General features: G+C 37.3%; 1 protein-coding gene across 1 annotated transcript in view; it reads right to left on the minus strand.

Moving 5' to 3' along the window:
- Nucleotides 1-13,975, minus strand: part of LOC136858025 (protein disulfide-isomerase A5) — a 268,246-nt gene that overhangs the window by 183,255 nt on the left and 71,016 nt on the right. Inside the window, exon 3 of the mRNA XM_067137231.2 lies at nt 12,340-12,544. Coding sequence (XP_066993332.1) covers nt 12,340-12,544 — 205 coding nt within the window. The remainder of the gene's footprint in view (nt 1-12,339; nt 12,545-13,975) is intronic.

Genomic DNA, 13,975 nt, shown 5'->3' on the forward strand with positions numbered 1-13,975 from the left:
TTGGATATTTTGATGCTAATGGGGTGAAAAGGGAGGTGAATTTTCAAAATGAGTATCTATATCTCAAAACTTTAAAAGTTTACAGATGTAAAACTTGGTATTTAGAATCTCCTTTAAAAATAAAGAAACACGTATATTTTTGTTTTTGGAAAATCCCACTAGGAGGGGTGAAAAAAGGTGAAAAGGGGGTTGAATGCCTTTAATGAGGATACTTATATCTCAAAACCTGAAGATATTACAGAACTGAAAATTGGTATTTGGAATCTCCTTTGAAAATAAAGAAACACATATTTTGTTGTTTTTGGAAAATCCAATTAATGGGGGTTAAACAGGAGCGACAAATGGGGTGAATTTTTAGAAATATCTACAGTATATCTCAGAAACATAAAATGTTACAGACGTAAAAATTGGTATTTGTAATATCCTGTAAAAGTAAAGAAACATAGATGATTTGTTTGCAGAAACTCCACTTAAAGGGGGTGAAATTTTAAAATGAGCATGTCTACAGTATATCTCAAAAACTTAACGTTACAGAAGTGAAAAATGGTATTTTTAATCTCTATTAAAAATAAAGCAGCATGTATTTTTATTTTACGAAAAACCACTTGGGTGGAGGGTAAAATGACTGAAAATGGGGTTAAATTATTTTTATTAGGATACCGATATCTCAAAAACTGAAGATGTTATACACTTGAAAATTGGTATTTGGAATCTCCTGTAAAAATAAAGAGATACTTACTTTTTGTTTTTGGAAATCCGCTTATGGGGGGGGGGGGGGGTTGCAGAATTGAAAAATGACTTGAATTATTTGTATGAAGATACTATTATCTCAAAAACGAAAGATGTTGCAGACATGAAAATTGGTATTTGTAATCTACTTTAAAAGTAAAGAAACATGTATTCTTTTGATTTTGGAAAATCCAATGAAGGAGCGGGGGGGGGGGGGGGGGGGTGAAAGAATTTGAAAAATTAATTAAATTAATTGTGTAAGGATACTTACCTCTAATAAAAACTAAAGTTGTTACAGACATGATATTTGGTATTTGGATCTCCTTTAAAAAAAAAAAAAAATGCATTTTTGGGGGAAAATTATCTTGGGGGCAGGGGTGAAAAGGAGTTGAATTCCTTTTATGAGGACACGTATCTCAAAAACTGAAGATGTTACAGTCATGATAATTGGTATTTAGAAGATCCTTTACCAAGAAAGAAACAAGTTTTTTCCGGAAAATTCACTTAACGGGAGGGAGTGTGAAAGGAAGTGAAAAAAAGTTAATTCTTTTTATGGGGTTACTTATATCTCAAAACTGAAGGTAACAGACGTGAACATTGGTATTTGGAATCTCCCTTAAACATAAAGAAACATGCCTTTCTTTTTCCGGGGGGAGGAGGGGGGTGTAAATCAACTTAACGGCGGTGAGGTGAAAAAGGAGTTGAGACCAATTGATTTTACTGTTCATAATGTACTTGATTCTGATCATAAACCAATCATTTTTAATCTTTCCTGGGTTCGTTTTCAAGAGCCATCTTTTCCTTTGGAGAACTTAAAGTTAGATTACAGTACATTCTCCTGGCATATAAATAAAAATTTTAACACATTTGAAATAAACGACAGGAATGATATTAACCTGCAATTGTTCACCTCTATAATAAGGTCAATAATGCACAGAAGTATATCATTCATATTGCCAGAAATCCTGCACACTTGCCTACAAGCGACAATGGTGCTGGTCACTTTGTCAGCAATGACAATGACAGCAGATGTAAACTACCGCCAAGTAGCGGTCTTGCATTTTGCTGTGGGGTTAATAATAATAATAATAATAATAATAATAATAATAATAATAATAATAATAATAATGATAATGATGATGATAATAATAATAATAATAATAATAATAATAATAATAATAATAATAATAATAATAATAATAATAACAACAACCTAAATTCAACTAATATCATCCAACCTAATAATAATAATAATAATGTTATGGATCATCGTCAAAATGTGCGGACCACGCTGGAAACAGGTCCTGGCCGGGTAATGTCTATTAATGCATTCTGGCCGTGGGTTCAGTACCGCAAAGGCATCCAAGACGACACCATGCTGGATCTCCTCAAGGATTTCATCCGTATTAAAAATGCTTAAAAGAAAAGATGGCAAAGATTTAGGGACCCAACTGACAGGGCGGAATACCTGGACCTAGCCCAGGTAGTATGAAATCGATTGCTGGAAAGAAAAATTTAAAAATGGGAGGAACTTTGCCATAATCTCTCAGAAAACGAGTCAGATCACAAATTTTGGCAGATTATATATAAAACGTTAAGCATTCAATTATAAATTTCAATATAATACCGTAGCGAAGCACGGGTATCTTGCTAGTCATTAATAAACATAAACACCAACCTTCAACCATCTTAACAAAAGAAAAAACTCACAACAATTTTTTATCTACTTTTACGTTTAATAATGAACAAGTCTACCAAATCACAAACCTATTTAAAAAGCATGACGTCAAAACAGCCTTCAAAACTTGTAACAGAAACACAGATATTTTAAACAATACCAATTCTATTAATCATAGCAGTAAGTTCACCAAGTCAGGTGTTTATAGACTCAATTGTAATAATTGTAATGTATCTTAAGTCAGTCAAACAGGTAGCAGCTTCCATACAAGATACTTAGAGCATGTTCATCTTCATCCTAAACCATCTCCAGTTTCCCAGGTGTGGTATATGAGCCTCCTCCATCTCATCCTGTCCTTGTACCATTCTTCCTCCACCAACTTGTCCCAATCATGACCTCTCAGCATTACATCGCTCTTAACTAAATCTATCCATTTCCTTCGTGGCCTTCCCACGGGTCGTCTTCCTTCTACCTTTCTGTCAAATTCCTTCCTTGCAGTTCTGTTTACTGGCATCCTCTTCATGTGACCAAACCACTTCAGTCTTGATATCTGAATCTTATTTAGGAGAGAATTGTCTATTCCTACTTCTTCTCTAATTTTCTCATTCCTAATCTTGTCTTTCCTGGTTTTCTGGATCATAGTGTGTAGGAATTTCATTTCAGCTGCCTGAAGTTTGGAATTATCTCTATTGGTCAGTGTTGTGGTTTCGAGACTGTATGTAAGAATTGGTGTATAATAGGACTTGTACAATGTCATTTTTGTTTTCATGGGTATTTGCTCATCCCACAGCAGGTGTCTCACCTGGTGGTAAAATTGTGCTGCCTTATTGATTCGATTGTTCACCCCATGTTTTGCTAGGTTGTCATTTGATATAACGCTACCCAAGCATGTTAACGCCCTGAAATGTAACAGATTTTCGTCCATGGGACAGCACATGGGTGATACTAACCATAAGTTCACTAATATCAACCAGGACATGAAAATTTTCAAAGTTATACAAAAGGCCTCCTGCTCAATATTACAGAAAATTCTTTTATCCCTCTGGAACAGTTTTTCAATCCTAACTTCAATCCAAATGAAATTTCAGAGAAATCAAACATTTTATTTGACCTTTTAATTCCATTCTTTACCGGGCGAGTTGGCCGTGCGCGTAGAGGCGCGCGGCTGTGAGCTTGCATCCGGGAGATAGTAGGTTCGAATCCCACTATCGGCAGCCCTGAAGATGGTTTTCCGTGGTTTCCCATTTTCACACCAGGCAAATGCTGGGGCTGTACCTTAATTAAGGCCACGGCCGCTTCCTTCCAACTCCTAGGCCTTTCCCATCCCATCGTCGCCATAAGACCTATCTGTGTCGGTGCGACGTAAAGCCCCTAGCAAAAAAAAAAAAAAAAAAATCCATTCTTTAGTAATCATGTCTCAGATAAAAAGAATTCTTTCTTTTATAATCCCTTTAAATTCCCCACTCAGCAGCAGTCTTTCTTTCTACATCCTTCAGCCCCACCTCAGACACCCCTTCTCTCCCCCCTCCCCCTCCCCTCCTCTCCTATCCCTATCTACTCCTTTGTTTACATTGCCTGCTTCCTACAAGAAGTCAGTGCTTGTTCCCTATCCACTCCTTGGTTTACATGGCCTGCCTGCTTCCTCCAGCAAGACAGTGCTTGTTCTACATCAGACAATAGATATACTGTATATTTCACTATAGACGTGAGTCTCATAAATAATTTTTCTTCTTTTTAATTTCTTTTCTGTATGTTTATACATTGCTAATTCTGGCTATCATTTTCAGATTTACTTCTTTGCCTGAGCTCCTAAGTCAACTTAAAGACATCACATTATGACAAGAAGATCATAACCATAACTTTTTTGTTATTATACGTATTTTAATATAATTATTCCTGCAACATTGTCTTTGTCTGGTATACACATGTTTTAGGCATCACATAACCTTTTTAATTTTTATTTGGCTGAAAATGGCCACTAAGTGGCTGAAAATAGTCCCAAGACTGATGTAATATTATTTACTTGATATATTGTATTGAAAAGTTTATTTCTTATATGCAGCAGTAACCTAGATTTCTTATATGCAGCATTAACCTAGACAATGACTCAGATACAGTAGATGAGAGTAGAGTACAGGCAACTGAAACATTCCTCAGGAGGCATAGAGTGAGAAATGAAGACTTACAAAAAGGAGCTAAATCTGCAAAAACTACATGACAAACTGGAACAGAACAAACTGAGGCAGTCTGGACACATTAAGCATATGAAAGCAAAAAGCGATTGCCAAGAAGAGGAGGAGGAGTTGTTGTTGTTGTTGTCGTCGTCGTCGTCGTCGTCGTTGTTGTTGTTGTTGTTTAAAGGGCCTAACAGCAAGGTCCCTAATGTTACAAGGTGCAATGAAATGAAATGATAATTAAAACTTCAAAATGTATCCACTGACCAGAAACTAAAAAGAATGCTAATGAAAAATGCCAATGGCATTAGATGAAAGAAAGAAAAATAATGTTCACCCAAGAAATACATATAAGGCAAACCCAAGTTTCATACAAACTCCATTCAAATGAAAATGACAAGTAATGTAAAGGAGCAAAATGGTCTCCCAGACGCTGAGAACGTGTACAGCCTAACACATGAGGAAAGGGATTAAATCTTGTGGCAAATGTGAGAAAATACCATATTTATCGCATATTTACCTCCATTGCATATTTTCCCTGCTCTGTTTTTCGGGACTGAAAACCTTATTTTTCCCCACAGAATTTCCCCACCCTCTGTTTAGCTCAACTATAGGCCCATCAGCTGACCAGCCGTCTCGAGTTGCTGCCGGACTTGTGGGGTGAATAATGTCCCAAGTTCCGAGTTGTAGAGCCAACTGCTAAGCAAGAAATGGTGGCAAAAATTACATTTGCAAGATAAACCATGAACTTAAACTTAAGCTAAGGTTGCATAAATCACCAAAGCAATTATGACATTCTCCTAGAGCATGGGAATTATTTGCAGTGCTTTCTTTTTAACAAATATATCACTGGATATATCACTGGAGGTCAAGTTGGTTAAAATTCGGGAGAGATAATAGTAATTAAGAAGATCAGAAGAAGAGGTGATAATTCAGAAAGTTCCTCATAAATCGGAAGGGTTAACAGGTATGTCCTAACCTACAACACCTGCTTTCCAGGCGGTCAAGGTGCACCCATTCCCACCTGCTCCTTTTTAAAATTACTCGCAGGAGGTACAGTGGTGTTGTAACTTCCACATTCGGAATTCCCGCAGTGAGCCAGCTTCCAGGCAGTACATCAGTTACCTTGGTCGCGAGCCGATTGTGAAAACGTTAAGTGCAATAAAACAGTTCAATTTTCTGGAGAGTGAAACTAACAAACATGGGTAAACATAATAGTTATATGGCAAATTTTAGAGTAAGTTGCGTGTACTTTCTTCTCTGGAAACAGAATATGAGCTCCAGGTCAAGAATTTTCAGTTGATCTGAAGTTAATACAATACTGGCGAAACCAGAGGGAAAATTTAATGATTGCTAAGAAAATACTGTGGCCTTTTCATGGTCCAAAATGTGGAAAATATAGACAAATTGATGAGGAAGTGCTACAGTATATTAAAAAACTGAGAAACTGTGGTTACAGAGTAACACACAAAATGTTGCAGATTAACAATAGAGGTGCACGTAGTGTGATGGTGAGAAATACAGGAGCAGAGAAAATGAGGTGCACAATAATGTTAGCCATCACAGCAGACGGCAGAAAGTTGCCATCTAATGTAATTTTTAAGTAGAATCCACATTTGAGTGCAGGAGAATGGTTGGATGGTCAGAGAATTGATGGAAGGCTGGCTGAAGTCTATGCTTGTTTTGGATAGTTTTAGAGGCCATCTTGTGGATGCCATAAGGGAAAAAATAACAGAGATTAAATCAGACCCCGTAATTGTACCTAGTGTTCTGAGATCTGTTCTTCAGCCTCAGCAAATGTTTAAAAAAGGAAGGCATATCTAATTCTCTCGACGGGTCAGAGGACAACATAATGTGGATGGAAGACTCAGACACGTAACACAATAACAAGAGCGGTGGTCTAGAAGCTGAATCATCAATGAGAGTGATAATGCATGAGAAAGGTAAGTTGCAACTTCGTGTCTGCATGACGTAAAATAATTGAAAGGCGTGGATATTTTTAGAACAGATTTTTTTGTCTCAATAGCAGGTGGCTGAGAGTTGGAAGTAGGAGACAGTATCCAGCTTAGTGTGAAAATGGGAAATCACACAAAAACCAACTTCAGAGCTGTCGACAGTGGGGTTCGTACTCATCATCTCCTTAATGCAAGCTATTAGTTACAAGGCTGAAACCAAGCAGTCAATTTGCTGGATATATTATTTCTTTTCTGACAATGCTTAATTTAGATCAGTATGCTAACAAAAGTCACAAGCCTGTAAGTATCTACCCTCTACTCTTCAGAGATATGGATCATTTACTGAAGTTTAAAAAACGTGTAAAGTATTTTTAGTATAGATCTAATGAACATTGTTTTTATGGTATATTTTGGAAATACAGTATATAAAATTTTATGCGAGACTCAGATGATAAGAGTAAAATATGTCTGAGGTACATTCTGAGTATTTAGGGTGTTACAAAATAAATTACTGTAACTAAAATTTTGTCATAATGCAAGCATCTTAGATTGAGGGAATACAACGCAGTATAAGATACAACGCAGTATAAGAAGGGTATCATAACTGACACTGTAGATGAAGGGACAAATCATGTGGATGATGCCAATGTATCTTAGGAGAATGTATTCTTCCTGGCACGAAAAGTGACTGACAAAATATACACAGGATGGTTGCCCAGTTGTGCTTCCTCTTAAAACAATGATCACCACCACGACCATCCCCCAACTAAAAATGTCACAATCGAAAGGAAAGATCACATTATAGAGATTTCTTGGCAATATGTAATTTTCATGTACCTATTAATAGGCTACGTATATCACGGGTAGAAAGAAGAATGAATGACTCCATTGCCAAGGAGCTAAGGAGATTCATTTACAGTGTTAATAAAAGGGTTCACTTCTATGCTTTTAGAACTACTTTAAATGATAACTTTCATTGTATATTGCCCTACACACTCCTTGTCACTTTTCTAACGAAATAAAACCATGTAAGTTTATTAGCAAAGTGTAAATCAGATAAACGTATATTAAGGAGTAAGACAAGAAATATTTTACTAATAAAGACCACAGCACACAGTGAAGTTCAGGACTACTCTTAGAAGTCAGGGACTAATGATTATTGGTACTGGTTTGAAGTCAAAAGTCAAGGATCATATTTGTAATACGGTATTTCCTACATCTTTATGTACACATATTTTTCACGCATAAAATAGATCATTTTAATACAATCCGGTATAATATTGCATTTATTTAGTAATTTTGTATTTTAACCAAAATCTGCATTCTGTCACATTTTTTATTAAGGTCACACTTTGTGTCTTTCTATCATACAACCATGACAAATAAAATACATAGTGTGATCACTTTGCTCTCTCAACATTGTTGTTGGTGGCCCCGCCGGAGTGTGGCGCTGCAGTCACAACAAACCAGCTACTACAACACGTGCACCAAATTGTCAACAAGGTAACAGTTAAAATTCTTTCAAGAATAAAATTACTGTGTCCACCTATTCAATACAATTATATTTTGTAGTGATTAAATCCTACATGAATAACAAACACTAGTTAGGAACATGTTTCGCCCTGGTTTTGGGCATCTTCAGCCTAATACTAATCTTAAGGTCAAGTCTTAAATCTATTAAACATTGGAACTTAATACTAAATACAATGGTCTTATGCTAAAAAAATTGTTTTTACAAAAGTTGTGCTTTAGGTGATATTTACATAGTTTACATTATGTACATTAATTAAAAGCCAGAATTTGTGTACAAGGAAGCAACTAAATTATTTTATTTTACAATGACTAGAAAACGTGCAAAGTATAAATTGGATTTCTCCCACTGTATGGATGAAAGTTTATGCAAATGTGTTTGTTTGACTAGAGATTGATCACAGTGTGAATTGGGGCTTCTCCAACTGTATGGATGAACATTAGGTTGAAGGTTTTACAGTTGGTTTGTTCAAAGGTGGTTATGGTCACCTACGTCGTAAGTATATTGTCACAAAACCGGAACTGTGGTATAAAGCCGAAAATGCTGAGTTTGAATATTCCTTTAGAAAGAAGCATGGTTGGACAGTAATATTTTATAGGTTAGAACATGTATGTTGGAAACGTATTGTTGATATCATTCATTAGTGCTCATCTGTGGATCAGTGGTAGAGTGTCGGCCCCCGGATCCCAAGATAGCGGGTTCAAACCCGGCTCAGGTAGTCGGATTTTTGAAGGGCGGAAAAAAGTCCCTTCAACGCTCCACATCGTACGATGTCGGCATGTAAAAGATCTCTGGTGACACATTTGGTGTTTACCCGACAAAATTCATTAAATCTCAGCCATAGACGCCCAAGAGTTTCAGTTTACTCGGTCTGCCATCTAGTGGGCCTAGAGTAAAACGGAATGTTGAAATTGACGAGCAGACAGCCAGATGGCGTCAAATTGAAATGTCTGCACACAGTAGCTGAGGCCATACGATTATTATTATTTTATCTGATAAAAATTTTTGGAATATTGAGCCATTCTTGTCAATTAACGTTCCCGTTGGTGCATTGTTCAACCTTGGGAGGAATTATGAGTTGTCTGTAACTGAATAAGAGAAAAAAGGAATTTAGAATGATGAAAGTAAAGCCCAATATAATAATTGTAAAGTGAAAGAGTTTACCCCATAAAAGTGGACGAACTTACTTGTCCTGTCAGATGTGTTTTTTTTTTGTTTTGTTTTTTTTTTTGCTAGTTGCTTTACATCGCACCGACACGGATAGGTCTTATGGCGATGATGGGACAGGGAAGAGCTAGGAGTTGGAAGGAAGCGGCCGTGGCCTTAATTAAGGTACAGCCCCAGCATTTGCCTGGTGTGAAAATGGGAAACCACGGAAAACCATCTTCAGGGCTGCCGACAGTGGGGTTCGAACCTACTATCTCCCGAATACTGGATACTGGCCGCACTTAAGCGACTGCAGCTATCGAGCTCGGTCTGTCAGATGTTAGCTGGAATCACTTGTTCCAGTTGTGTCTGAACAACTAACCTGTTACTTCTAGAGAAGTATTGATGCGGTAACGGAGGGGTGCAGCGTAGAGGGGAAGGGGGAGTGAGTTTCAATTTGTGCGTCTGTGTTGTTGCTAGAGAGGCGTTACTCGAACTGGATTGGGCAGGCCCAGCATTAGGCGTAGCAATTGGAGCGCATGCATGCTGCGATTTAAACATACTGGGGACTTTATTCTGACTAACGGCCTGGATTAACCTCAGAGTTGCCTCATATAACGGATTTTTGTTGTCAATAACGTCGTTAAGATTATTATTTTTATTATAAGTTTGCTCCAAATAAATGTACAAGTTTTCCGTCTCGCTCAGTAACTTCCCCTTACCTAGGCTTCTAACGATCGTCGAATCTTTCTCTATTGACATTAATTTATGGCCTGTTTTACTCATATGCTGGCCCATGGCCGTGTACTTGTTATGCTTGGAAGCACTGTAATGTTCCAGATACCTTGTGAAAAAGCTCCTCCCTGTTTGACCAAAATACGTGAACCCACATTGTGTAAATTTTAACCTATAAACACCAGATCGTGAGTAAACATTGTTGTTATTATTATTGACCCTATTATGATTGAGGAATATGTTTTGGTTATTTTTTACTGTCCTGAAGGCTATGTTGACGTTGTGTTTTTTTTTTTAAACAATAGTGATCTGATGGATAGCCGGGCTGTTATACGTAAATGTGGCGTAGCTATTTTTCTTTGTGTGTAATATTTTAATGACTATTGAGGGAACTTGTTTGTTTTGATATTTCCTGAAAGTCTGTATTAATATCTGTGCAGTGCTTTGTGTGTGCAATCAACTAGTTTTCTATAACTTTGAGAAAATGTACTGTTCCATTCCTGGTTGTCAATCGGTACAAAAGGAAGCCTGATGGAAGACACTGCCAAAAAATAGTTTGTGAAGTAGGCGAGAGTTATTCCACGGAAAGATAAGCAATTGCATCCAAAAGCAAAATATGTGGCCTGCATTTTTCAGCAGATTTAATTATAAAGTCAGACTGTTTCATTGTGAATGGTGAACTTTCTCCCGTGAGGCTGAAATTAAAACCAGGAGCAGTGCCTCATATTTTTCAAAATTTATCGAAATACCTCTGTGTGCGTGCGTGCGTGTGTGTGTGTGTGTGTGTGTAGCAGAGACGACAAAAGTAAGCAGTGAAGTTCAAGTTTGAGGTCAGCCTAGTAGTAGTAACATTCACGACCAGTCTAGTTCTCTTCCCAATGCCCAAAAGCCAATGGTGTCTCTCAAAAGGTGACTAAAGAATGCAACTCGTACTTTAATGCTAGCTAAATGTCTCTTTCTACAGCCAAAGCTATGATTAATTTCCTACACATGGACATTAAAAACACAGAATGTTTAACATTCCCTGTGCTTTGTTTAAAAAGGCTTTTTTTTTTTTTTTTTTTTTTTTCCCCCCAAGTATAAAAAGCACAATATCACTTTCGCTTTTCGTAATGTTCCATTTTATCTGGTGTGTTCTCTTATTAAAGTCCAAAGATATTTCTTCATGTGGACTGAATATTACTGACAACTCTCTGACAGTATTATTCATAAGTCTAAACAATTGGGTGTTGTATTTGGTTATTTGCGTATCAGTGTAACCTCCACTGAAACAGCTGAACGTGTAGTGTTGGTGACTGGCTCCACTAGTGCCGCTCTGCAGGAGCGCGCTCGAATTCGGTGAGTGATCTCACTAGGTATTCTATTCGTCATGAAACAACTAGAAAAAGTGGTTCTTCTTTACTCATAATACCAAAATTGTTAGCTACTGCAAATATGAAATTTTCAGGTACCTATTAGTAGGCTACAAATATCACGGGCCGTGAGGATAACGACTCTATCCTAAAGGAGGTAAGAAATGCTCCTAATGCATACCTACTCCCTAATATCCAAAGGCAAACACTGACATTTTTCGGCCATGTCATCCATCAAGACAGCATTGAGTAGCATATCATACATGGCAAAGTTGATGATGGAAAATGGCTTAAGTGCACATGCCCCAAACTGGTACACTGACAAGATGAGTCTGATGAATCTCTGCCACATGAAAGGATAATGCACACAGCAGAAAACTGCAGTGCATGGCAAAGTATTGTTCATAGAACTGTGTGGAAGATCATGACTTTTAAAATCAAACCACACAATCAAGAAAGAAGAAAATCTTAGGCAAACAATGACTTCAAAAGTACTAAAAATTCATACATGAAAGAAAGGAGTAAATATTAGGTATATGTTCCCTCAGAAATTGGTAGATTTGTGGTAATGAGGAATATGTAAAAATGATATGTAGGTTAAGAGTGTGATTGTGCAAGAGGCTATTAAACAACACTGGTCTTCTTGGGTAATAGAGTGTTTGTCAAAAGCTGCAACAGACGTTTGCTATGGGCTTTACGTCGCACCGACACAGATAGGTCTTATGGCGACGATGGGATAGGAAAGGCCTAGGAGTTGGAAGGAAGCGGCCGTGGCCTTAATTAAGGTACAGCCCCAGCATTTGCCTGGTGTGAAAATGGGAAACCACGGAAAACCATTTTCAGGGCTGCCGATAGTGGGATTCGAACCTACTATCTCCCGGATGCAAGCTCACAGCCGCGCGCCTCTACGCGCACGGCCAACTCGCCCGGTAACAGACGTTTGTAACACATATTTCTCTACTTGAATAAGGCAAAAATAGTATACAAATAATTAAATTGTCCATCCTTAAATATTGCAAAAAATATGAAGCAACATTACCGAAGCATCCGGGATGTGTACCACATCAACAGCAGAGCTATCTTCTTCCCATGGTATGTCTCCTCCTGGATCACGCATAAAGTTGACCATGGACTGTGCCGTCATCAGACGATCATAGTCCTTGTGGAACTCCCCATCTTTATAGTGTTTCAGGACAAAGGGCTCAGGAGTAACCTTCAGTTTCTTGCACATCTTCTTTGCCTCCCTTCAACAGCAACAAAAAAAATTTGTTAGAGTCCACTTCATATAATGAAATATCAGTTTAACTACAGATTATGCAAAGACACATATTTTAAAACATTTGGTATTGTGACCTTTCTATTTGGCAGATGTGAAAGGATAAACACTTGTTGATTGCTGGGGACATAAGATAACAAACTTCTACTTGTTGTTGGACGTAAAATGGCGAACCATTGCTTGTTACTGGACATAAAAAGGTGGACCACACGATGTTTATTTAGACTGGAGCACAAATGAATAGAACAAAATATGCAAGGAATAATTACACTGGACCTCAGTTGACATTTTGTGTCATGATTTAATAAAATGACTGTCTTATTTTCATACAAATTCTAGAGTATTTTTAGTAAATGGATGAACAAAGAAATAATAAAAGCTACATTTTAAGACTGTACACTTAAGACATAATAAACTTGTCCTGGTTATTTTAAATGGATGAATGTTGAATATTGAAACAGTAAATGAATTTTGTATTTCCGTTTTTTAAGACGCATACTTGGAACAAAACTCGAGAGAAGTAGAGATTAATTTTGTAATGGACATTATTGAGAAAATTCTAAAAGAACCTCTATGGTGGAATGAATAGAGAAAATTTACAGAAAGACTATTTGGAAACAGTATGTTTTGGTAATCACCGGCATAGTGCTAAAAACTCGAACCAAGGATATGAAATTCTTACGTAGGCAGTAAATACTACAATGGATGAAAGGACCAAATGTAGCATCTATTTACACTCTCTCATGTGTCTTTGTCTTGGCTTTACACTGCACTGACACAGATAGGAACGTATGGTGATGACGGGATTGGAAAAAGGGCTAGGAGTGGGAAGGAAGCGATCATGACCTTAATTAAGATACAGCCCCAGTTTTTGCCCGATGTGAAAATGGGAAACCATAGAAAATCATCTTCCGGGCTGCCAACAGTGGAGTTCAAACCCAGTATCTCCCAACTGCAAGCTCACAGTTGCGCGCCCCTAACCGTACAGCCAACTCACTCGGTCATCTTATGCTCACCGTGAGGGTATTCTCATCCAGCCTCTCAACAAAATATTGTTGGTAAGGAAACCATTATTTCAAAAATTAAAACTTTATACATTATGTTTATGAAGTTGCAAAGTATATCTAGTGATTTGAATGGATACAAAGTACGAATTAATGCAAAGTGGAATTTAAACTAAAATGAAATATGGAAAGTTGATTGCAACTTAAATTATACAATTAAAGGACGTGCTCACGATTCACTATTATTCAAGTGTATGTGGATACAAGCATACTGACAAAGTGCTATAGCAAGATTACGTGTGATGTTTCTTATCCCATTTGCACAAGATTCAGGTACTTGCATCCTGGTTATAAGTATTAATGTGAAAGTACTGTATATGTACGCACGGAGTGAG

The sequence above is a fragment of the Anabrus simplex genome, chromosome 1 (genome assembly GCF_040414725.1).
Source record: "Anabrus simplex isolate iqAnaSimp1 chromosome 1, ASM4041472v1, whole genome shotgun sequence".
Taxonomy (NCBI): Eukaryota; Metazoa; Arthropoda; class Insecta; order Orthoptera; family Tettigoniidae; genus Anabrus; species Anabrus simplex.